The following is a 25,496-nucleotide window of genomic DNA, read 5'->3' as shown; positions in this document are numbered from 1 at the left end:
GCAGCAGAGTTATTCAATTAAAGGGACTGTTCACTTAAAGATGAATATTCAGTGATCCTTCACTCACCCTCAAGTCATTCCAACATGTTTATTCCATTAAACACAAAAGTTTAAATTCTGAGGAACATCTTGGCCATTTTTTCTTCCATAAAATTAAAGTAAATGATATTATACAGCAGTGGTTATGTTAATATAACAACATTTCAATAATTTGAAGATTTATTGGGACCCCCCCAACTTATTGGTTATTGGTCATAACAAATATAACTGTTTACTTATCGGTATTATATTCTACAACCCTTAATTCTACCCCATACCTAAGCTTACCCACTACAACATCTACCTTACTAACTATTAATAAGCAGTAAATTATGAGTTTATTGAGGGAAAAAGTCATAGTTAATAGTGAATATATGTTCCCCATACTAAAGTGTTACCTAAAATTTAAAGGTGCCATCGAACATTTTTTTTTTACAAGATGTAATATAAGTCTAAGGTGTCCCCTGAATGTGTCTGTGAAGTTTCAGTTCAAAATATCCCATAGATAATTTTTTTAACTGCCTATTTTGGGGCATAATTAGAAATGCGCCAATTCAGGTTGCGGCCCCTTTAAATGCTCACGCTCCCCGTCCACGGAGCTCGGGCTTGCCTTAAACAGTGCATAAACAAAGTTTACACTGCTAATATAACCCTCAAAAAGGATCTTTACAAAGTGTTTGTCATGTATACTGCATGCATGCGTCGGATTATGTGAGTATTGTATTTATTTGGAAGTTTACATTTGATTCTGAATTACAATGGATTCTCCAGACGTTAATACTGGCTGCCCTTGTGTAATTCCTTGAACATGGGCTGGATATGCAAATATTGGGGGCGTACACCCCGACTGTTACGTTACGTTATGTTGAGATTCGCCTGTTCTTCAGAGGTCTTTTAAACAAATGAGATTTGCATAAGAAGGAGGAAACAATGGAGTTTGAGACTCTCTGTATGTCATTTCCATGTACTGAACTCTTGTTATTCAACTATGCCAAGATAAATTCAATTTTTAATTCAAGGGCACCTTTAAATAATTAAGTTTTATTGGGGACCCCCTATTATTTGTTATATACCCCCTATTATTTAAGATATTTGTTGACTTATCAGTATCTGCCAGAACTTTGATATTGTGCATATCTAATATCATAAAAGTAATCCATATAGCTTATATTTCAAGTCTTCTGCCATATAACGGTATTCTACGCCATATTTCATTATATGGAAAAAGGCAGGCATATATTCTTTGAAAATTCACCTTCTGTCTTCCAAGAAAACAAGAAAGCAATTCACGTTTGGAACAACATAAGGGTGAGTAAACGATGAGAGAATTTTCTTGTTGTTGTTGTTGTTGTAGTTGAACTGTTCCTTTAATAGATGACGAAGGTAAAATTCAGTCTGCTCACCACATTCCACTGAAGTATCATCTAAACTGATGACAGGGAAGAGATGTTACAGGAGTGTTTTCTGTTAAGGAAACAAGGAGGAATATAAATTTTTGTTCACTGACGTTTATAATCTTATCATGCATTTGTCACGGCCGATTAGTGTCGGAGCGAAAGCCTGATTTATTTGCCTTTGGCTGCATCTAATTTGTTTACATGTAACAAAGCTTGCAATTGCAAATACAACTTCCTCCTGCATGAAATAATAACAACACATGCTGGAGGATAAGTAAGGTCACCCTGAAACAATTACATAAACATTCACACAAAAAGTCTTTACGTTTGTTGGAAGAATAGCTTGCAGAGATAACAACTGGATCCATCATCCTCTGAGAACCTCTTAAGCTCTGCAGCTTTAGTGCTGGCAGAGAGAACAGACAGAGCAGCATTCCACGTGCTCTCCAGAGGCCCTGACTAACCTGCACTCTGTCTGGCTCTAAAGTAGGACACTTACTGAAAGCAAACTCATCCAGTGATGGGGGTTTACAGTGTGTCATTTATTGCTGGTTGCACATTACTGTGGAAGATGTAAACTTTAGTGCTGTTCAGTTGAAAATTTGTAGGCCATGTGGTCAGATGCATTCCTGACTACTTCTGAACAAGGTTTGAGTGATTGGGGGTCACCTGAGGTAGACCTTAAAAGGAGAGTTCATCTAAAAATGAAAATTTTATCATCATTTACTCAGGTCGTCCCAGACCTGTAGGAGTTTCTTCTGTGGAACATGAAAAAATTTTGTGTCCATACAATGAAAGTCAATGGGGTCCAAAACAACATTTTATTTCAGACCTATTAACTTTGATGGCATGGACAAAAATTATTTTTGTTCCAAAATAAAGTCATTCAGATTTGGGGGGGGTAATGGTGTGTGTGTGTGAATATAGCTTTATTACCAGGGGCCAGTTGCATAAACACAACCACTACATTAAAGTGTTTATTAATGTCACTTGTCAATGTCATTTTCACTTTATTTACAGTATAAAGCACCATTAAAACAACTATTGACCAATGTGCTGTACATAGTATAGTATAAAACACAATAAAAATATGACAACTAACAAACAATAGAACAGATAACATAACACTGCTGAAGACTGTTTATTAAAGGGTTAGTTCACCCAAAAATGAAAATTCTGTTATTAATTATTCACCCTCATGTCATTCCAAACCCGTAAGACCTTCGTTCATCTTCGGAACACAAATTAAGATATTTTTTGATGAAATCCTTTAGGCTCTCTGACCCCTCCATAGAGGGGAAGTAAAGACATTATTAAAATAGTTCATGTGACTACAATGGTTCAACCTTAAAGGAACACTCCACTTTTTTTGAAAATAGGCTCATTTTCCAACTCCCCTAGAGTTAAACAGTTGAGTTTTACCGTTTTCGAATCCATTCAGCCAATCTCCGGTTCTGGCGGTACCACTTTTAGCATAGCTTAGCATAGTTAATTGAATCTGATTAGACTGTTAGCATCGCGCTTAAAAATGACCAAAGAGTTTTGATATTTTTCCTATTTAAAACTTGACTCTTCTGTAGTTAAATCGTGTACTAAGACCGACAGAAAATGAAAAGTTGCGATTTTCTAGGCTGATATGGCTAGGAACTATACTCTCATTCAGGCGTAATAATCAAGGAACTTTGCTGCCGTTCCATGGCTGCAGCAGTGCAATGATATTACGCAGCGCCCGTGAGCCCCTGCTTGCACAGGGAACGTGCCTTGCAACCATGGAGACGTTTGTGAGAGACGCTGAGTAAAGTTCCTTGATTATTACGCCTGAATGAGAGTATAGTTCCTAGCCATATCAGCCTAGAAAATCGCAACTTTTCCTTTTCTATTGGTCTTAGTACACGATTTAACTACAGAAGAGTCAAGTTTTAAATAGGAAAAATATCAAAACTCTTTGGTCATTTTTAAGCACGATGCTAACGGTCTAATCAGATTCAATGAACTATGCTAAGCTATGCTGAAAGTGGTACCGCCAGAACCGGAGATCGGCTGAATGGATTCGAAAACGGTAAAACTCAACTGTTTAACTCTAGGGGAGTTGGAAAATGAGCCTATTTTCAAAAAAAGTGGAGTGTTCCTTTAATTTTATGAAGCAACTAGAATACTTTTTGTGCACAAAAACAAAACAAAAATAACGACTTTATTCAACAATTTCTTCTCTTCCCTTTCATTCTCCAATACTGAGTCAGCGTTCTGACTAAGAACCTGGAAGCGCTGCACTGTGTCTACAATATAAACAGCGTAGGAGACTGACAGGGAAGAGAAAAAATCGTTTTTGTGCACAAAAATATGTTAATTTGTGTTCTGAAGTTGATCAAAGGTCTTACGGGTGTAAAAAGAAATGAGGGTGAGTAATTAATGACAGAATTTTCATTTTTGGCTAAACTAACCCTTTAAGAACTAGGCTTACCAACTAGCTTACTTTTATTTATTTATTTATTTATAAAAAGTCACATTACACTGATCTAAATTTTATGTAACAGTTATGACTAGTCTTTCAGAAAAAAAAAAAAAAAAAAATAAAAAAAAACTTGTAAGACTAGTCTAAACAGTTTACGCAACCGACCACTGTTGTAAACTGGGTCAAAAAATTTTTTTTTTTTTTTTTTCAAATATGGGAGGCTCAGTTAGAGAAGCTCATGCACGATACAATACAGTACATGCAAATGCATATCCAGAACATGCTGGCAGGCACATACAGACAAACAAGGCAAAGCTCAGAGGACAGTGGCGATGTGTCTCAAACCCTTACCTTAAAAAAGCTGCTGCTCCGGTCCATGAGGCAGGACTGCATCATTGTGTCTGCAGACATGATTTGGTGTATGCAGCTCTTCTGTGTCGGGCAGGGTTTCTGTGGATCACAGACACACATGCTTTATTTTGAAGGCCAGAAAGAGAATATCTCAACTCATTCCACATGGATAAGCCAGAGAAACAAGCAGACAAGACTTGTATAGCAGGAGATGGTCACTGGCATACATGCACCTCATGCACACTCTAAAGTTCATTAAAGCCCTCTTCACTTGTGTCTCATTTCCTGCCTTGTGAATTAACCTAAACTACACCCTTTACACACGCAACACTGTTTCATACATTCACACAGTCACATGCTCAAACACATCTTGCCCTAGATTGCTCATAATAAGAAGGATGTGCAGTGTATAACTGCTAGTACTATCTAGGTTACAACTAGGGCTGTAAATTAAACATTTTATTGCAAATAATAAGATTTAATAAATAATAAGATAAATAAATATACATTCTATGATTCTATATATTTTTAAGCAGCATATCTTATAATTAATTTTATTAATTTATCAATTGATACCCTAGCAATAACAAATTGCACTACACATCTGAATAGAGATTTTGGGATTACTGCTAGAGAAAACAGAGATGACAGTCCGAGTTTAAATCTTTTGTCCACACACTTTTCTAAAGAAGTTTTCAAAACAGCTTCAGGCATAATACAGGGAGAGAGATCAGCTGGGAGACTAGCTGAGACAAAACCAGGGCAAAGGTCAAGCCATGAGAAAAGGGGGTGGAAGAGAGTAGTAGGAGGAACATAAAGCTTTCTAATGCACATTATCAGCTGTGAATGCATGACTCAGCACAGGTAAGAATCAAAATCAGCACCATGGGCAAAAATGAAACCCCTGGAACGTAGTGATTACCCACTGAAAATTACTGAAAATGACATTTACTGTACAGTCTGGGTCAAAAGTTTAAAAACAATTTTTTCATACTGTAGAATGCAGTGAAATCTCACTGATTTTTTCATCCTGCTCCTCATAGCTCAAAAGTTTGGGCTAAGTTTTTAAGAAATGAATTGTACTCAGCAAAGATGTATTAAATTGATCAAAAGTGACCGTAATTTTTTTTTACCTTGTAACAAAAGATTTCTATCCGTTTCAAACAAATGCTGTTTTTTTAAACTTTCTATTTATCAAAGAATCTTGGAAAAATATATCCATTTCCACCAGGGCTGTCAAATGGTTAATCGCGATTAATCGCATACTAAATAAAAGTTTGAGTTTGCCTAATATATGTGTGAGTAATGCGTGTTATTATTATGTATATACTATAAATACAAACACATGCATGTATATATTTGAGAAAGTATATGTATTTATTTATATTTTTATATAATTTTTATTATATATAAATATATTTGTACATAAATAACAAATTTCTCTTAAATATATACATAAATGTGTGTTTTCTTGAGCAGCAAATCAGCATATTAGAATGATTTCTGAAGGATCATGTGACACTGAAGACTGGAGTAATGATGCTGAAAACTCAGCTTTGCCTAAATAAAGAACATTTTAAAATATTAAAATAGAAAATGGTTATTTTAAATTGCAAAAAAAAATGTTTTTACTGTGTCTTTTGAGTTACGTTTATTTGAAAAAAAAGTAGCAATACATCTGCATTAAAACTTAAAACAAAGTTACATTAACTTATTTCCATTGTGGCCCTTCATTTTAGAGAGTCATTGCAGCCGTGGTGAGCATAAAAGACTTAAAAGACACAAAAACATTAAAAAACATCATACAGAACCCTTTTTTTTTTTTTTTTTTTTTTTTTCCCCAGTGGTAGCATATACAGCCAGGGACAAAAAAAAAATTGAAAATGTATACATAAAGTGCAGAGAAATATCAATGGTTCAAAATCATGTTTTCATTACAGTGTTAGAATTAAATCAAGATTTTTGTAACAGTACCTTTCAGACTTCAACATGTAAACAGTCTCTATTGTAATTGATCAAACTGTCATTCATCAGAGTGAAAAGTTCCTGAATACCAAATAACCATTGATATGGAACATGAATGGTCATGCATGATCCGTGATGTCAAAACCATGACAACTTCCATATGAGCCATTATACAACTTAATTTCTATGAATGTGCTGGAAGGACTATGGTGGGAGCTTTTTGTATTGTCCTACATAGAACATAAATTCTTTGACTTCAAAATATTTCTCAAAGCTTTCAACATTCAATTTGGTGCAAAAGTAAGCTACATAAATACACCCTCCCAGAGAAACTGCAAACAATACAGCAATTAAAAACAGCCACACTGCCTCTGCAGGTCACTTTGTTGCAGCGTCTCTACTGCTGCAGAAGATTGTCATCAGCTGGAGCTAGAGCCAGCGCTGACCCACTTCCAGATGCTGCAGATCCCCAACACCCAGAAAAGCTTTGATCCAGCACAGCTGTCTGACTTATGCACAACAGCTTTTTCCTTCACAGACAGCACAGTCTTTGCTTGCACAGTGTAAACCTGACTCCACTCTTACTGTCGACAAAGGAAACACAAAGACTTTTTTCACTGGTTGAATTTATGTATTGAGCTAAGACAAAGCTGCTGTCTGGGTGCCGACACTAGAGGGAAAATCGTGGCTCACATGTGGAGCTCGGCTCACAAAGCCTTTGATGTGACCATCAGAAGCTTTGAAAAGAGCCAGCATCTCCTCCCAAACCTTTGCTTTCTTCTGCACATATTGACAGGGACTCTTGTGTCCTCCAGAGCCAATAATCAGCAGTGCCTTAGTTCAGACTGTAGCACAATTCAGTACCACAATCCCTAAATACTGGAAGAGAAGTCTGAGTGAGGTCCAGGTATTCTTGTGAAGCGTTGTTCCTGTGCTGACAGATATGGATTGAGTTTGACATGTTAATCTACTCCTCTCTGTGAAGAGGCTTCACCTCATGTTGTTGCTGTAATGAGGCATCACAACACACATTCATCTTTCCTCAGCAGGGCTCAGCAATAACATTTTTTTTCTGCTTGGGCTGCCAACATTATATAGTCCACAGCTATTATGCACATTTGCTGGAAACAATTGCATCGATGCAAAACAAATAACAGTTCCATCATCTGGCTTGAAACTCTCTCACAATGGTCTCATGTGATCAAGCAAGCCATTTTTGTGCCCTGCTCAGTATGTCAACCAGAGAAAGCAAGCTGTTATTTACCTTGCGTCATCCCGTTTCTGTGCCTGAATCAGTTTTTGAAAGACTCAACGAGACGCACGCACATTCGGCTTGGTGAGTAAACAGGAAACTCCTTGGACTGCCAGCACGGGCAAAATAAACACAGGAAAAGTTATTAACTGGCCACTGTGGAGCACAGACACGCAGAGGGAGAGAGAGAGAGTCCAGTTCAATTGGTCGTTTATCTCCCTCAACCGCTATCATCTCAATAGGGATGTCACGGCACTGGGATACACAGAAAATTACAGTTGAAAGGAACAGCCTTTGTTAGTGTGCCATTTAAAATGTCAACAACTGCAAACACTAAACTAAAGGCTAACTTTTATCTCGTTTCCAACAAAACAGGGACATTTGTTATAGTGTGCTGGCTTTTACCATTGTACAAAAGGTTCAACACTCAGTTTGTGTGTGTGCGTCGTAACTACCATAGACACTGAGAGGGACAAGCACTCTCCAATAATTAGGAATTTCTTAATTATCCATGCCAAAACCTTAGAATTTTCTAAGAACTAACTGAGAAGAATTTATTATATCTAGAAGTGTTAATCGAAACCATCCGAGTTTCTATGTTTTTACTTTAACTAGAAGTGTTAAAGGAAACTAACGTGAAGGTCTCAAGTTCAAGTAATTCAAATGTGTTAAAATTCGCAGAATGTGACGCAGCCTGCAAAAGGTGTTGCTAGGCAGGCTGTAGTTAAACTTTGTATCTTATACTTTGCATACAACAGGAAACTGAAGTGTAAGGGGCTGTACCCCTGTTTACAAATAAGGAAATGTTTAAGTTGAAAAGAGGATGTGATCTTTGGAAACTATATATATAGTGGAGAAATTGCAACAGAAGTTTGCCACAACTCAGGTGAAGACTATCTCGCCTTTATGTTTTGTATTTTTATTCTGTATCTTGTTATTAAACCGAAACCATTGTATTTGGTGATTCGTAAACCTCTCTAAACAAATCTCAGAGTGAAATTACTTATAAATAAACTATTATCAGTACCTGTAATTAAATAACTTCCATCGAGTTTCAAGAGCATCGGATCCTGACTGAGCTGGTGTGGACTCCACCTTGAAGTCTCTAATTGTCGTGCAACGCTCTCAATCCAACTAATCAGAAGGTAAGGCCAAGTTTTTTGATGCAGTAAAGGATTGTAGAGATGTGTGTTTGATTAATTGGAGATTGAGGGGGATAACGAATACAACAGTTTTCAACATAAACATACTCAGGGCTTGACGTTAACACCCGCCAACCCGCCAAATGCGGGTAGATTTCAGCTGTGGCGGGTAAGCCACTCCCACTAGCCACTCTGGCAGGTTGAATATATTTTCAGTCTACTGCCTAATCAAAGATAGCTAAGCTTGTCATAGCACAAAATTACAATCCAATCATAATTCGTTACTGATTAACTTGCAGTCAGTGAAGGTGGGATTGGCGGAACTGCGCTGAATGGCAAACATCATAAGCGCTCTCTTGCGTGCGCTCTCTCTCTCTCTGTCACGCGAGATCAGATCTTTTGCACCGGAATAGTCAAATACATGCACACACAGATGTCAAAATGTCCAAATTTAACTTACTCCATGTGGAGTAAGTTAGTTATCTCGCGTGAATATAGTCGGTTATGGATTAAGTGGATGTAAACAGGTGGGTAAAAACTGGATATGTGTCAGTATATTACACCCATGCATTCAGCAGCCCAAGTGAATACCCGTCTCATTAATGTTAATCAAACAACAAAAGAAGTTAAATAAATGTATACATGTTAAATAAACCTACTGTATCTGATATTTTTTTTTATTTTATTTAATATTGTATTTGTAATTTGCTAATTTGCTACGTTATTCTTTTTATATAGCCTAACAAAAAAAAAAAAAAAAAAAAAAAAAAATTAAATTATAAAATTTCTCATAGGCCTATTATGGTCATATTGCCCACCTGTACATACCAGCTGATATACCATGTAGTCTTGATTTGGGTGGTCAAACTGCATTTGAAAGGTTTTAAATCTAGCTAAATCAAGAAAAATTACTTAAAATCAAGTAATTTTAGCATGTCAAAGTCAACTTTAATCATATAAAATGTAATTTACCAACAGCAAAATTGTGGCCAGTGAAAATGCTGAGTGGCTAGTAACTTTGGAAAAACCACTAGCCACAGTGGCTGGTGAGCAAAAGTTAATGTCAAGCCCTGATATACTAATAAGAGAACGTTAGCATTTTAAATATTTAAATAATTATATATATATATATATATATATATATATATATATATATATATATATATATATATATATATATATATATATATATATATACACACTAAGACATGGTTACGGCCTCGATGTGAGTGTGTGTTGCTGTAGGAGACTGCTCAGCTGGGCTGTTCGACCCACACAGAGGCACATCTGAACTATGAGGCACAGAGCGTCTCTGTGTCCTGCACACATAACAGGTGCTTGGTAGCAGAGAGGATTTTCTGTAGTCTGGCGAGACCTGGCAGTGCCTGACAGGAAATGGAGCTTGCAAGCAATTAAAGGGGCTGAGATATAAACAAGGAGAACAAATATAACAAATATGTGAGCGAGACAACTCTGTTTTTCTCTGGTATGGTATTTCTGGTATCTGAGCTGATGTAAACATGAACTTAATATGTTAAAGTAAGCTTGACAGTGAACAGTTTTTAGGTCAAAACAACTAAAATGCCACTGAAAAAAGCACTATAACAGAGTTGACAGACAGCCTTGAAATATTGCTTGGATTCAGCATGAGTAAAGACATGACTTGAGAAACAAAAATCAACTGTGACACACACAAACAAAATCCACACTTCATTAAAGGGATAGTTCGCCCAAAGATGGATTTCTTGATTTACTTATGCTGACATTCTGTACAACATTGTGTTTCCTTGTGATTATATTCCCTTAATGTTACATCTTGTGCAATCATAATACATCAGCATACACATTTACACTAATGTTCAAACGTTTGGGGTCCCGTATGTTTTTGAAAGGTGTTTCTTATGCTCACCAAAACACAGTAAAAACAATAGGAATATTGTGATATATTACTACAATTTAAAATAATATATTAAAATATAATTTATTCTTGTGATGGAGTTCTCACCATCATTACGTCAGTATTCAGTGTCACATGATCCTTCAGAAATCATTCTAATACACTGATTTGGTGCTCAAGAAACATTTCATATTATTATCAATGTTGAAAACAGTTGTGCTACTTAATATTTTTGTGGAAATCATGATAAAAATGTTCAGGATTTTTTGAAGTTCAAAAGAACAGCATTTATTTCAATTAGAAATCTTTTGTAACATTAAAAATGTCTTTACTGTCACTTTTGATCTATTTAACATTTAATATTTTGATCTATTTAATTTAGTCTTGCTGAATAAAAGTATTAATTTAAAAAACAAAAGGGACACATCATTCAATATTTTTCCCCTTAAGGTATAATGTTAGTCAAAGTTTTGTGCACCAAAAAAACAAACATTTTCATGTTTTCCACCCTTTCTCTTTTTTCAGCTAATGTTCCTTTAACAGTTTGATGTACAGTAAATCAAACTCTATGACTAGCTAACTTTGTATGCGAGTTGAGCAACAGCACTTACTCTTGTGTTAGGGGCCCAGAAACAGCACAATATTCACCAACTTAATTTACTCTCATCATTAGTCAAGTCAAGTCAAGTCAAAATTTATTTATATAGCGCTTTTACAATTGGTAATTGTTTCAAAGCAGCTTTACATATTAGAAGCACAGAAAAAAAGGGAAGTGGTTAAAACTGTACAAACAAGCGTGGTAATATGTAACATATACAAGATGGTGCTACATTAAGCCAATGTCGGCTGACTTCCAGGGGTGGAAAAAAATCATTAGTAAAATATCAGCTGGATCTTCTATTGTGGATTAATAGGATCTATCCACATTCTAGCAATCGGTGTAAAGAAAAAAAAAATATGATGATGCTTTGCAATCAAAGTGCATCTGTATAATCATTAAGCAATTGAGCAATGGGCTTTTGCCTCATTCCTGTTAATGCTACTGAAATAGGAAGTCACAGCTTGTTGCTGAATGATGAAGTCTTTCCAATCCTGTTGAACTGGAAATGTGTTGGTTTAGACTCAAATTGTGATTCACAGCTAATGAAACTAGACGTGCAGTTTGTATAGTCTATGTTTGTATTGAAGAGATCTTGTGAGTAATATTTAACACCAAACAAATGAAAGTCTAAACAAAAGCAAACAATAAAATATGTCCCATGCAGTGCAGTGGAGTGTTGAGAGTTTATAAATCACCCTAAAATTATTTTAATCATCATGCTACATTTTTTAATTTCCCTCGAGTCCCCCATATTCTTGGGATAGAATTTTAGAACCAACTTAATTGTTAACATACTGAACATTTACAATATGTTAGTGAGACCCTAACTAGGATAAATTACAACACATTCAAAGCATTATACTAATAAATCACCCTCAAGTCTGACACAGTGGTTAGACAGTATGCAAGAAGGGGAAGGGAGAGAGAATAGAGAATGTGTTTCTATTGGATAATAAAGTCATCTGGCACTGTGTTAGGACCCTGCTGCTACATGGCCCTCCACCTCACAAAAACCCAGCTGGAAAAAATCCAGCTTTGCTCAGAGCCTGTAGAGAGCTCTACCCGCCCAAGGGCGACAGCAGCCTTGAGAAAACAACAGTTAAAAATGCCACACACTACAGACATCCCTGCTTCAGAAACAACATCAACATATTTTACATGCAACTCTTTTCAAGTGGTGTGTACGTAACTTAAAGAGACGGAGATGCAAGCTGTGATCCAAAGATTTATATCCAGTCTTTCCTCCATCAGTGCGTCTCTAATCGGTTTTGTGGTCTGTTTACAACCCAAATGCCGAATATTGTGCTGTACACTAATGTAAAGCCACCTATAATAAAACTTGAGGCATAAACTCACACCTCTATTACATTTGTTCACTGTGTCAATTAATAACAAGACATTTCTGTTTTTATGCTGACACCATCTTTGATATTTACTTTATTTGCTGTCACTATGGTTACAGTTATTTAGTAGTTTCAATGTTATTGTGAAAACAGAATATCCATTTTAAACTGCCAAACACTATGTCTATATCATTCCACTTGTCTGCGTTGCATGTCCCAGACAGACTGTCAGAGTGTGCATTAGTGATGGAGATTTTTGAGTGACACATTCTGCAAGTTACATTAATACGCCAGTAGATGGAGTATTAATCATTGAATCATTTACAGTGATTTGTTAAAACACACTTGCACAATTTGGAACCGCATACTAGCACTAGTGAGACACTATTAAATCATTTACTCAATTCTTTTGTTCAAACACACCGGTTCATTCAAAAATTATTTTTATATACTTTTTAACCACAAACGCTCACCTTGCACTGCTCTGCGACGTGCCACGCATTACGTAATCACGTTGGGAAGGTCACACGTGACGTAGGCGGAAGTACCGATCCAGTGTCAACAAAGCGAACATGCAAAGACTAAGTCAAACGCTCTTTACAAAAAAGGTAAAACAATGATGCTGGACAATTTTGAAGTTGGAGGAGAAAATGAGATGGAGTTTTTCCACTTCTGCTTGCGTCACATGTGACCTTTCCAACATGATTACGTCATGCATGGTGCAATCGCAGAGCAGTGCAAGACGAACATGTGTTGGTTAAAAAGTATATACATTTTTATTTTATTTTTTTGGAAATGACAGATCCTTTCACTGGACTTACTCCTCATCTGGGATCGTGTAGAGCCCTTTGAAGCTGCACTAAAACTGGAATTTCCTCAAAAACCTTAAAGGTGCCCTAGAACTTTTTTTTTAAATATTTAATATAAGTCTAAGGTGTCCCCTGAATGTGTCTGTGAAATTTCAGCTCAATATACCCCATAGATTTTTATTTTTTTTTTATTCATTTTTTAACTGCCTATTTTGGGGCATAATTAGAAATGAGCCGATTAAGGGTGTGTGGCCCTTTAAATCTGGTGCTCCACGCCCCAAGAGCTCGCGCTTGCCTTAAACAACATAAAAAAAAGTTCACATAGCTAATATAACCCTCAAAATGGATCTTTACAAAGTGTTCGTCATGCAGCATGTCTAATCGCGTAAGTACAGTGTTTATTTTGATTTTTACATTGATTATGAATGAGTTGTGCTCTGTGGCTAACGGCTAATGCTACACTGTTGGAGAGATTTATAAAGAATGAAGTTGTGTTTATGAATTATACAGACTGCAAGTGTTTAAAAATGTTTAACAGTACATTAGCAACATGCTAATGAAACATTTAGAAAGACAATTTACAAACATCACTAAAAATATCATGATATTATGGATCATGTCAGTTATTATCGCTCCATCTGCCATTTTCCCTGTTCTTCTTGCTTGCTTACCTAGTCTGTTGATTCAGCTCTGCACAGATCCAGACGTTAATACTGGCTTCCCTTGTCTAATGCCTTTCATAATGTTGGGAACATGGGCTGGCATATGCAAATATTGGGGGCGTACACCCCGACTGTTATGTAACAGTCTGTGTTATGTTGAGATTCGCCTGTTCTTCTGAGGTCTTTTAAACAAATGAGATTTACACAAGAAGGAGGAAACAATGGAGTTTGAGACTCACTGTATGTCATTTCCATGTACTGAACTCTTGTTATTTAACTATGCCGAGGTAAATTCAATTTTTGAATCTAGGGCACCTTTAATTTCTTTTCGACTGAAGACAGAAAGACAAAAACATCTTGCATTACATGGGGTGAGTAAATTATCAGGAAATTTTAATTCTGAAGTGAAATAATCCTTTAAACAAACAAGAATTTGATCATGCTGTAAAGTGTCACAACAACAATCACCAGGCTGTTGGCCCCTTTGCAGGCAGTTTTTATAATACATAATGTATATAAGTTGATTGTTTATAATATTATGTATTATAACAGTGTTGTTCAATAAAACCATAAAATTACTTGCTTTTGACACTTTATTTAAACTTATTATTATTGTCTCATTGTTATTATATGTATTTTAAGTCATTTTAAGCTATTGTTCACTTAGGTCTATTTTAATTACCACAAAAAAAAATATTATCCAAATACTCAATTGTCAAAATAATTGACCATTTACTCGATTACAAAAATAATCATTAGTGACAGCCCTGGATTAGTTAAATGAGAAGTAAATTGCACCTGCATTGTTTTGCATTTTATGACTTTCAGTCTGAAATGCTGTAAGTATATGTAACAAGCAAAGTATTAATCATAATGCACTTTAGATGACACTGCAAACTAATATAATAAAGATATCAGGTCTGCTGCTGTTTATAAATACCAGTAGTGATGTTGTACAATGAGGATGTTGTCACGTCGCCAGAAACAGAGGGTCAGAGGGCCAGGGTGATTACTGTCCTTACCAGTGCCTGAATTTGTGTACACGATATACTGGTTCACGATCTAGGAAGCTAGGGACTTAATTGAGAAGCACCCTAAACAAGTGTGGAGTCATTGAATCATTTAATAAATTGAAACAAGTGACAGTTTTTATTAGAGAGTCAATAGAGGATTCACTCAACCGATTCGTTCAAACAAACTGATTCACTCAGGAACATCTGTGTGTTTGAGTCTGATCTCCAGAAATGGCACTTTTTTGCAACCACCCCTTCAGGATTCAGAGTCAAGTGTACTAAAACCGTTAATGCAGTTTCAGAATGCACAAACTTAAAAATTACAATAATAAAAACCCCTGAAGACCCAAAATCTGACTGACAGTTTATTCAAGCTAAAGTGTTTTTGTAGCTTAGTCTCCTGCTGCTGTCTGAAAGGATTGAGGAGAGACTCAGAAAGGCTTAGAAAAATGACATTAACAGGCACAGCTGCAAAAGCAGGAAAAAAAGTGAATAAACACTCAAAATAGCTTCTTGTTACCGCAGTCTGCAGCACAGACCAACAAATCCAATCCATCTGAATGCCACTGGTCAGACTGCATAATATAAGGCTAAAAGATGACCATTTAGATCTGATTCCTTGCATGTATTATTTCACAAAGTTTTATCTCAAGCATATCGAGGCCTGCTCACAACATGGGAAGGGCCGTGATCCCCAGATCCCCAGACACACAGACAGGAGAACCACATAAACACACACTCAGAGGGAGCAGGCAAAGGCCAGCTCTCTACAGGATGTGGCCAGCTCCACCCCACATAGCATGTCCCAGAGCAATAACCAGACAAAATGAGGATCAAACAACGATTTATACATGTGCTGACAAATTCCAGACTCATATATTGGGCTGTTCTTGCATTCAAGTGCTTTGTGCACATCTTTCATTCTGTTTCATCAAGTTTCCTTTCCTCTATAGCCTTGAATCTGGCTCCAAATGCAGCTTTTGATCTACTTTAAAAGTTTCCTACTCCTCAGAACCAACCCTTTCTCTCTCTTTTACTCAGTATCTCCATCTCCGGTTCTAAGTTTCTGTGTCAGACACAAAGAGGCCTCTCATTCAGACAGTGCAGTGTAAAGCGTGAGGTGATTCCGTGGGAAAGGCTCTTGGCAGACTGGCAGCTTCCTGACTGATATCATTTCTGGAGTCTTGGACTGGATACGGAACGATCATCCACAGAGGAAAACAATTGCCGCAACTTGCCCATCAAGCTATTATTATCCCTTTCTCATTGTCTTTAGAAAAGGTCTAAAGCAGGTTATCACGATAAGGAGAGGTTTTAAGCGCAAATACTATCTTTGATCCAGCCCACAGGTTTACATTTATCGCTTTTATTTCCATAAAACATACCGTAACCTCTCCCTACCAAGACAACAAACCTGCTTGAAAGTTTTTAAATACCAAAATAGCAACACTGAAGAAACCAAACAAGTTTCATTGCTAAAGCTGGATTCCAGCTACATCACATCATCCAAACTATGAAGTATGAGGATGTACCATATTCCAGTTAAAAGGAAGAATATAAGCGAACACACATATATAAATAGATTGTCCTTGTTGTCACTGAAGCTACAAACAAGCTTAGTATTCCTCTAAACAACATTTTTTAAAAGCTCAATAGATCATTTGATGTATAATATCTATTACCATAAGAAAGTAAGTAAAGTACTTATAATAAGCCACTTATAATAGAATTTACCAGACAGTGAACCTCAATTTTTTTTTTCTTTCATAAAAAGTGTAATCTGAGCTGTGAAATTGTAACATCTGTGGGTGTTGCTAGTTCATCAGCTTCACCTGCTGTGCTGTCAGTAAAAGACGTACTGTAGCAGAAAGCTTTTGTTAAGATTGTTTCTGGCTGGTTTTATCATCAGAAATGGTTAAGTATGGTAAGTCCAAATAATTTTCTGTGGTAACTGACATTATGCCATACAAGCTGCTGGTTGAGCTTAATGGTATCGAAGCTGAAACATTCCTTTAAGAGAAAATGAGGTCTGCATGTGCGGACTACAGTCATGCTTCAGTAGGAAAAACAGATAAACCATTAGATCTTGTTCAAATAAATCACACTTAAGAAGCAGACATGTGAAGGCAGCTCCCCTTACCTAATCTGTGTGGCTTCCTCTACTTTAATGTATCGCTTCCAGTTTCTCTTTCATCATGAATTCCTCCATTTGTAGTATTTCACTATTCCTACAGAACATAAAGAGAAGACAGAAAAAAAAAAAATCAGTTTTTTCCCCATATTTTCAGATGCGCACAGCCAGACAAAGTTTGACAAGACTGGAATGCGAGTGAGTTTTTTTTTTTTTTATGGGTTGTTTTTGTGATGGCATTATCTGCTTCAAAACAGCACTAGTCCCAACGGGTCTCAGCGTTTCAAATATCTGAGGTTTGCTCTGTGTTGGCCCACAAAATGTATACAAGGCAAAAATATTCAGTGCGCGCATAAAAGTTTGGGGTCAGTGTGACTTAAGTCTCTTATCCTCACCAAAGCTGCATATATTTGATCAAAAATACATTAAAACAGTAATATTGTGAAAACTTATTACAATTGAAAATAACATTAAAATTTAAAACAATAAAATGTTCCGTTTTAAAATGAAGTTTGCTCATGTAATGGCAAAGCTGAATCTTCCGCATTGTTACTCCAGTCTTTAGTGTCACATGACCCTTCAGAAATCATTCTAATATGCTGATTTAGCGCTCAAGAAACATTTCTTATGAATGTGAAAAACAGTTGTGCTGCTTAATATTTTTATGGAAACTGATACATCCATTTCATTTTCCAGAAAAAAATAAATAAATAACAGGGTTTATTTGAAATAGAACTCTTTGGTAACTTTATAAATGTCTTTTTTACACTTTTGATACATTTAATCAATCCTTATTGAAAAAAATAATTATTATTTCTTAAAAAAAAAAAAAAAAAATCTTACCTACCCCAAACCTTTGAACAATAGTGCATTAAATAAATGAATAAACAAATTGAACAGTACGTACCTGAAAGGAAGCAAGCAAGAAAATGTTTAAGTAAAAAACACTAAAATGATGTGCACTTTGACAGCTAAAACACTACAACATCACTCTGTGTGAGTCTTTGGCTTATATGTTCCAAATCTGTGGTTAAACTAAATCTGATCTAGTTTAACCACAGAATTGATCTAAATCTCATTACCTTATTATCTCTCTCACTTTGCATTCATTGCTCTGATCGGCTGAACATGAGAGAATGTCGCATTAAAGTTGTCAAGCTATTTAATCACATGCCCACCATATTCACTAAAATCAGTATAAAATCTCTCAATACTGTCAGCAGGCACTAAAATTATGCTGACAAATCACAGTGCACAGAATTACCATTATGAAGACACCTCAGTCACGGCTGACACCTCAGCCGTAAGCAATTCCGGGAAACCCGCAGCTTAAATAAATACGACTGGTATCATGTATAGAGAAATGAAATGGATCAAAACATTCTCTTGCCAAACTAATCCAATGCTAGTCACTGACTGCACAACTCTGAAATTCTTGTCAAGTGACGCATAATTCTGGGCAAAATCATTTAAGTTACTTCCCTTTGCCTGAGACTAATCCTCTTAACAGGCCTCAGAGCCACTGCTGAAATATTGGTGGGGAAGAAACAAAAGTCTGGTGGGAAGATTTTTTAGAAACAAGTTAGCAATGAATGTCATCAATTTTTCTGACAGCAGTAAGAGAGAATAAATGTATAAAGCTCAAATGGCGAATATGTAATTACCCACACAATGAATTTCCATTGGTTTCTATTGTTTTTATACAGGCTTAATTTTCTGTCTTTTAATGCAAACTTTTTCTTTGCATTTGTATACTTTAAGACATTATTTAGAATGTTTATTAAGCTATTTTCCTCATAGGGACTCTTGGCTGCTCCCCCAAATGTTGATTTCAGGTTTTACGATCAGGGGACATTTGGTCCACACAATACAGGCAAAACCGGGACACACACACACAAAGTACACTCAAATGCTAGTTTTAGTAGATTTGCCAAAAATATTTTACAGAGCCTTACATTTTGATTTAATAAACTTAACAAATGTGTATATATATATATATACATATATACATATATATATATATACATATATACATATATATATATATATATACATATATACATATATATATATACATACATATATACATATATACATATACATATACATATATATATATATGAGGTCAGGACACTGAGGCTACTAACTTGACCCCAAAAATAAGTTTACTTCCTCTCTTTTAGAGTTCACAATGGGGCATATATGAGGATGAGCATGCAGTTTTCGAATATGATATGATCTTTCAAACAATTTTTTACCATGAAAGCTTTCAAATAAAATGCCTATTCTAATAATACAAAAATGCTCTTTTCAGTGCTGTACTACAGTTTTGATTGAGTAATCCACACATTTACTGTTTATATACCCTTCACAAAAGAATATGAATGTGTCAAAGCCTAAGCTGACTCATGCTCATGACAACATTTTGGGCTTGGATAAGCTGGCATATAGTGGCATATAGTACTATACAGTACGTTTTAAAGGTCTTGAGACTTTCAAAACATCATGATGACATTAAACAACACAACACATCACATTAATGTTCCTAAGAGACCATTTTTTGTTACCACTGTACACCGTAACCTGTACAATCACCGACTGGCAACAATAACAATAGCCTATAGTTTTGATCCATGACCACAAAGCAGGTGGTGACACTAAACATAATTCAACTATGCTTAACATTATAAACTCAACATGTTTAAAAACAACATTACTATCACGGCTAATATTTACGCTTTAAATGCATCTGAGACAAATGTGTTTAAAAAAAAAAGAAAAAAACTCGCCGCAGTCTTGAGGTAACTTGTTAGTGTGTGGGACTCACCTCGACGGGTCGAAACCAAAACACCCGCAAACAAAAGCACATTTACGCATTAATAAGAGCTGGATGATGTTTCTCCAAAGGCTCGATTGCTGTAAACAGTTTTAGATGTTCCTACATGACCGAGGCGAGGTTGTTTCCTTGTACTTCGCAAGAAAGACTCATCTAGCTTAAAGCTGTGTTAAAGCATGCGACCTCTCCCGGCAAAAACAAACTCCAGGAGGAGAACAAAAGTTGATGTGCATTGAGTTTCACGTCACGTGTTCCAGCTGGGAATGTCTTTGGAAGGGAAAAAGTCTTTGTTAGACCCAGCAACCATTGATGTTACTCAGAGAAGAACATGAAAGAACCGGAAAGACAGTGGAAAAAAATGGAGGATCAAAACTGCACATATCGAAAATAATTAAATAAATGACCTGTAGGGCTCAATTTTCACTTTAAGTCTCAGTTGCTTAATAAAGTCTCTAAAAATATATCACTCACATGTTTTATTATATAGGCCTACATATTACAAAAAAGTGTTAATTGTCATTTCCAATCTTTGTCAAAAAATCCTAAAGGATTCCAATAATAATAATAAAAAAAAAATGTACAGGATTCTAATTAGAATTTCTATCATATTTTGGAACCATTCCTATAAGATTCCTATAGGACTTGTCTAATAGACATAATATCATAATTTCTAGGAGGTTGTACAAAAGATTTGGTTCTTATTCTGTTCATTTTCTTTGCAGCATCTTGTTTACTGAGATAATGTACACTGTAAAATAATAAACGTTAAAAAAGGTGAAATGCATGGCATTAAAGATGTTGTTTTATTGAAAATAATAAAGTTTGAAGTCACCGTTATGGAGGTAAGTGTGTGCTTTAGTTGGGCTCTTGATTCTTGACATTTTGACCCAATTATTACGCACACTATGGTTTTTATTTTTAGCTTTTTCCTCTGAAATGTGTCACTTCTATTTTCAGTGGCATTGCATAGTTTGTCATTTTTACATAGAAGCGAAAGTTCCAATATAATTTATCTTGTTTCATTTTGACATCACAAAAAATTGCTAGTAAACAAATAAAATACTATCAGGAGAGTTTGAAGTGTTTTTGCAGAGAATTTATTTTCTACAAGTCCAAAGGGCCAGATGTGCCCATTAGTGAAAACACACATTGATTTCTGCATTTATTTATTTATTTAGTTCCAAAGCTGAAGATTCAGTAAGACAATCTTGCGCTTTACTGTCATAAAGTAACATGAAAGTAATTGAAAAGAGTGGCTTTACACAGAAAAAGTCACACAGCACAGGTGTTTTTTAAAACGTGTTTCTTAGAAACTGTTCTTAGAAAACGGTTCACATTGCCAAATTTACCACTGGACAATTCTAAAAGAATTTATTTTATTAAGCAAACTCATTAAATTACATTTGAGAAATGTAATTTTTTGTTTTGTTTTTTGTACAGCATTCTGATATTTTCTGTTGTAGTGCTTATTAACATTCTTTAATGTTTGAACTTATTAAATCTCATGTCCATTTATTGTTAAACATAATGGCACCAAACCATGCAAAACGCACAACATTCTTAACAACTTCCAGATTGAAAAATGTATTGCAAAACTATTTTAATTCAAAACTTGCCATTGCAAATTGCCATCAGTGTTTAAATGGAAACATATTTTTAAAATATATTTGCAGAAACATATATTTTCAACAATCTGTGTTAAACAATATAACACAGATTGTTTTAAATTTGATCTAAAGATCTATGCTGCAATTACAACAGTTTATTACTGTAACAACAGTATATAATTACAGTATGTAACTTAAAAGATAGCCAAGAAAATATTATATTAAAAAGAACATAATATGACAAAAATAATAATAAAAAAACAAACATTCATCCTCTGAAAGTCAGTCCTTCACACTCGTCATTTCTTCATTCACGGAGTTCACTTTACCTGTTTGTTTGTTTTTTACATTTAGTGATACAATATTTAGTGTAATCAGTGCTCAAAGTGGTCAGGTATGCACTTCTACATTTTAAGCATACCAGCACTTCTCACGTGTTTTTTTTTTTTTTTCCCTTCAACTTCGAGCTCTGAGTGTAATTGTATAATTATATTGTGACCTGAATCTCCTCAGATTCCAGGTTAATCTGGTTATGATCCTCCACAGTGCTTGGGACTACATATTTGGGACAGATGAACTCAACTGGTTTCCACTGCGGTCTTCGTCCACTTCCTCTTTGTCGGAAAGGGGCAAACCGCAACCATTTCTTCACTACATCAGCAAACTGGTGGTGTGTGGCCTCTTTTCCTACGGGTGTCCTCTTCAAGGCACCTGCAGAGAACAGAGCTGAAACATTACTTCACATGAAGATCTAAAAATGTTGTACTTTAAAGTGAAGCGTCTGCACTGAAACAATTTTAAAAATTGCTTACGAAATAAAACACCCTGCAGTCTGGTGTTTCTGAAGCTCCGTTTCTGTCCTCTGCCAACCCAGTTGAGCTCTGAGCCCACGCTGAATGAGAGAACAGCATGCATAAGACGCCGGACCGCATCATCCACCGTGGCTCCGCCCATCCTTGAGAGGTGGGACACCTATGGAAAAATCAAAATATTAAGCAATACTCAGTACAGGTGAAGGAGGGAAGAGTGTTACTAGAAAATGTTTGATAGAGGTTTACAAAGTAACATAACCCATTATTACATGTGCTGTAGATTTACAGTATTTGTTATTTACCATTCTCCTCTGAGTTTCAGTATCCTCTAAATGCTGCTCTGTTTCATCAAGCTGTTCCATAGTTCTTAGTGGCAGATCGATGTCAAGTGGCTCGTCCTCCTCTTCACACATTTGTCCATAAATCCTGGCCTGCAGGTCTTTCAGAACTTCCCACTGCCTCTGTTGCTCCTCCTTGATCTCAATAAGAAGGGATATGATTTTCCTATGGGCCGCTGTCTCTGGAGCTATAAAAAGCTAGATTTAGTGAAAACTTACAAAAGGTTAAAATTCAGCATTTGATATCAACTGTGTCAAGCTGCTTCAGTTGAGTTCCATTTGTGTGCAGCTGTCTACATGTTGACTTGCTGTGAAGTGGTTGCTAAGGTGTTCTGGGATGTTTCTGCAGTAGGCCGATTCTCTATAGACAGTACAGTTTAATTAAATAATTTTATTCAATTAACTGGAATTTTATGTTTCTTTTCAGATTTGTGCATACACCCGACAGTACTCTAATAGTATGTAGAAAAAAGATATAGGGACTTGAACTTGCCCATTGATGGGAATTGATTGGATGGTTGGTTTGTTGTCGTTTACTATAGGGTGCAACATTTGGGTTCTGGAAGTAAAAACTCCATTCAACTTCTCCATAGGAAAAAGGATTTTAAAGACAGCCTTAGTGTGTCTACTTACTAATATATATATTTTTTTTTTTTTTTTTTTATAGCTTGACATTTAGACCCGCCAGGTGGATTTCAGCAGTGACGTTACGCAGCCAATCCTACTAGACTCCTTGATGTATTGAATTTTTTTATACAGTATATACATTTTTCAATTGTAGTCTCAAGTTACTAAACTGACTAGACGCCAGTTCCATTTTTCCGTAATTTGAATAGGGAAGGCATTGGACGTACAGCGTAAGCTTTTTAAAGAATATGAAAGCCGGTCTGGCAAAAGCTACATATTTTACTTTGTAACTTGTTACATATGGATTTTTTTTTTTTTACACAAATGCATCGCTTCGCTTCGGAGCCATGAGGAATATGTTTATGATGGATGGAGACACTTTCTTCAGCTCATACTCGTTTGGTAACGCATACTGCCATTATAAAGCTCGGATGCATCAGGATATTTATTAATATTTCTACAATTGTGTTCATCAGAAAAAAAGTCATATACATCTAGGATGACTTGAGGGTGAGTAAAGTGAATGTAAACAGTTGAGAAAGGAAACGCATGTGTAAAAGTATATCCTTGCGTCAGGTCTTAAAGTGACAGCAGCCTAATATACCTGCTGCCAAATTATGAGAGATTATTAAAAATATCTATATGGCAGTTTTTCCCCATGGTATCAAGGTCAAAATTGTGGCCTGTGAAAATGCTGAGTGGCTAGTAAATTTGGAAAACGACTAGCCAAAGTGGCTGGTGAGCAAAAAAGTTAATGTCAAGCTCTGTATTATCACTAAAGCCAAAGGTAAAGGTAAAGGTACACCTTTAAAGCTAAAGTTGTCTAGACTTTCAAATACTGCTTTCAAAAATTGCTTCAAATAAAAGTTTGTAATGATTTGATTCACCTCGTAGCTGGTTGGCTTGGTTCATGGCTTTTAACGCTTTAACGAAGCGAAGAAATGCATATGGAAGAAATTAATTGAAAAAATATTTCCGGAACCAACGCCGTAGGTTGTCCCGCCCTCGCGCCCGTAAACGCGAGAGAAGAGAACAGAAGATATGTTGTTGCAAGAGAGAAGGAAAGTTACTTTCATTAAAATTTAGGAGGGCACAAGAATAAAAATAATGATGTGTAGGGTTAAATAATTTATAACAAATACTGCAATATTCCATAAGAAATGAAAATTGTCAGTTTAATTTTATGGTGACTTAAAAAATATTTAGAATAGAGTTGGGGAATAAAAGAATATATGTATATTCTGTATATAACTTGCATATAAAAAAAAAAACCTTAGTCTCAATACAAAAGACATTTTGACAAGACAAAGTTCTGTAACGATTTAAGACAAGGGATGTAAAGTGGTCATTTTCACTGCCTACAGTACCTGAAGATGAAGATGCATCCTCGTGCATCAACTTTTCTGCCACTCCTGCAGGATTGTAGGACTGTGAGTCCGCGCTGAAATTCACCTCAGCCCGCCCCGGGATGTCTTCTGCGCTCCTTCTCAAGTCTCCGGGCAGAGGGTTTATATCCTCCTCAGGCACCGCTAAGCGTCTCTGTGCCATTTCTGCCATGTGTTTACTCACTAAAGCCTCCGCCCGGTGGTTTATGGCCCAGTTCGAGCGACCGACACTGTTTGGTTCCATTTCAATGGGTATATTTATTAACTTACAAATAGCACTTTATGCAAAATGTAATCCCTTAACATGCTACTCTTGAGAAACTCTGCGATATATGCGAGAAATACGCGGAAATGGTTATCAAACTGTCCCCAGCCAGCGCACGTATCACGTTACGCAAACGTCACAGCAACGTTGGCAGAACGTTGGGAATTTTGAAAGAACTACAATTCCCACAAGCATAGCGTGACGTCACCCGGCGCGCAGTTACTGTACATTTACCTAAATCTCGTTTTTGACAGAAATGTTTCTTTCAAAATGACTAAACATAAAATGTTTCTACTTTTATTCATCCATTTCATTTTCTTTAATTTCTACCTGATTATTTGTCAATTTTAGTTTTACATCATTTGTTATTGTTAAATATGGATATAAGAGGGCAAAAAAAAGATTATTTTGTTATTCCTCAAGTTGAAGTTAGAATTAATTTCAATATGCATGATAAATTAAAGGTAAGCTTTGTATCTCTTACGCACTCGCTGATCTCTGTTTACATGACAATGTATTTTCATTTAAAAATCAAGGAAGTTTAATAAGCTATGTTGTTTGAGTTGCTTCTG

At 35.9% G+C, this 25,496-nt stretch overlaps 2 protein-coding genes across 7 annotated transcripts in view; both read right to left on the bottom strand.

Moving 5' to 3' along the window:
• Positions 1-20,206, bottom strand: part of rin2a (Ras and Rab interactor 2a) — a 40,516-nt gene extending 20,310 nt beyond the window's left edge. For 3 of the 6 annotated variants that reach the window (XR_010895209.1, XM_067386311.1, XM_067386315.1), the window contains exons 1-3: positions 19,882-20,206; positions 17,064-17,151; positions 4,240-4,338 (exon numbers count right to left, since the gene is read on the bottom strand). Coding sequence is in view for 5 of the 6 variants with exons in the window: in XM_067386311.1 (XP_067242412.1) it covers positions 4,240-4,299 (60 nt within the window). In the remaining variant the exon portion in view is untranslated. Of the gene's footprint in view, positions 1-1,442; positions 1,504-4,239; positions 4,339-17,063; positions 17,152-18,136; positions 18,188-19,881 lie in introns of those variants that run through there. The other 3 variants (XM_067386313.1, XM_067386312.1, XM_067386314.1) reach the window with 3 other exon arrangements.
• Positions 20,207-21,023: 817 nt separating this feature from the next.
• si:dkey-187a12.4 (uncharacterized) lies at positions 21,024-25,023 on the bottom strand. Its single transcript, XM_067385275.1, has 4 exons — positions 24,642-25,023; positions 22,612-22,835; positions 22,310-22,469; positions 21,024-22,208 (listed from the first exon to the last, which is right to left on the bottom strand). Exons 1-4 carry the CDS (start codon positions 24,901-24,903, stop codon positions 21,985-21,987), a joined length of 870 nt encoding a protein of 289 aa, XP_067241376.1. The 5' UTR covers positions 24,904-25,023; the 3' UTR covers positions 21,024-21,984.
• Positions 25,024-25,496: the final 473 nt, after the last annotated feature.

This window comes from Chanodichthys erythropterus, chromosome 5 (genome assembly GCF_024489055.1).
Source record: "Chanodichthys erythropterus isolate Z2021 chromosome 5, ASM2448905v1, whole genome shotgun sequence".
In the NCBI taxonomy this organism is placed as follows: domain Eukaryota; kingdom Metazoa; phylum Chordata; class Actinopteri; order Cypriniformes; family Xenocyprididae; genus Chanodichthys; species Chanodichthys erythropterus.
The sequence above is the reverse complement of the archived record's forward strand: the minus strand, read 5'-3'. Positions and strand labels throughout refer to the sequence as shown.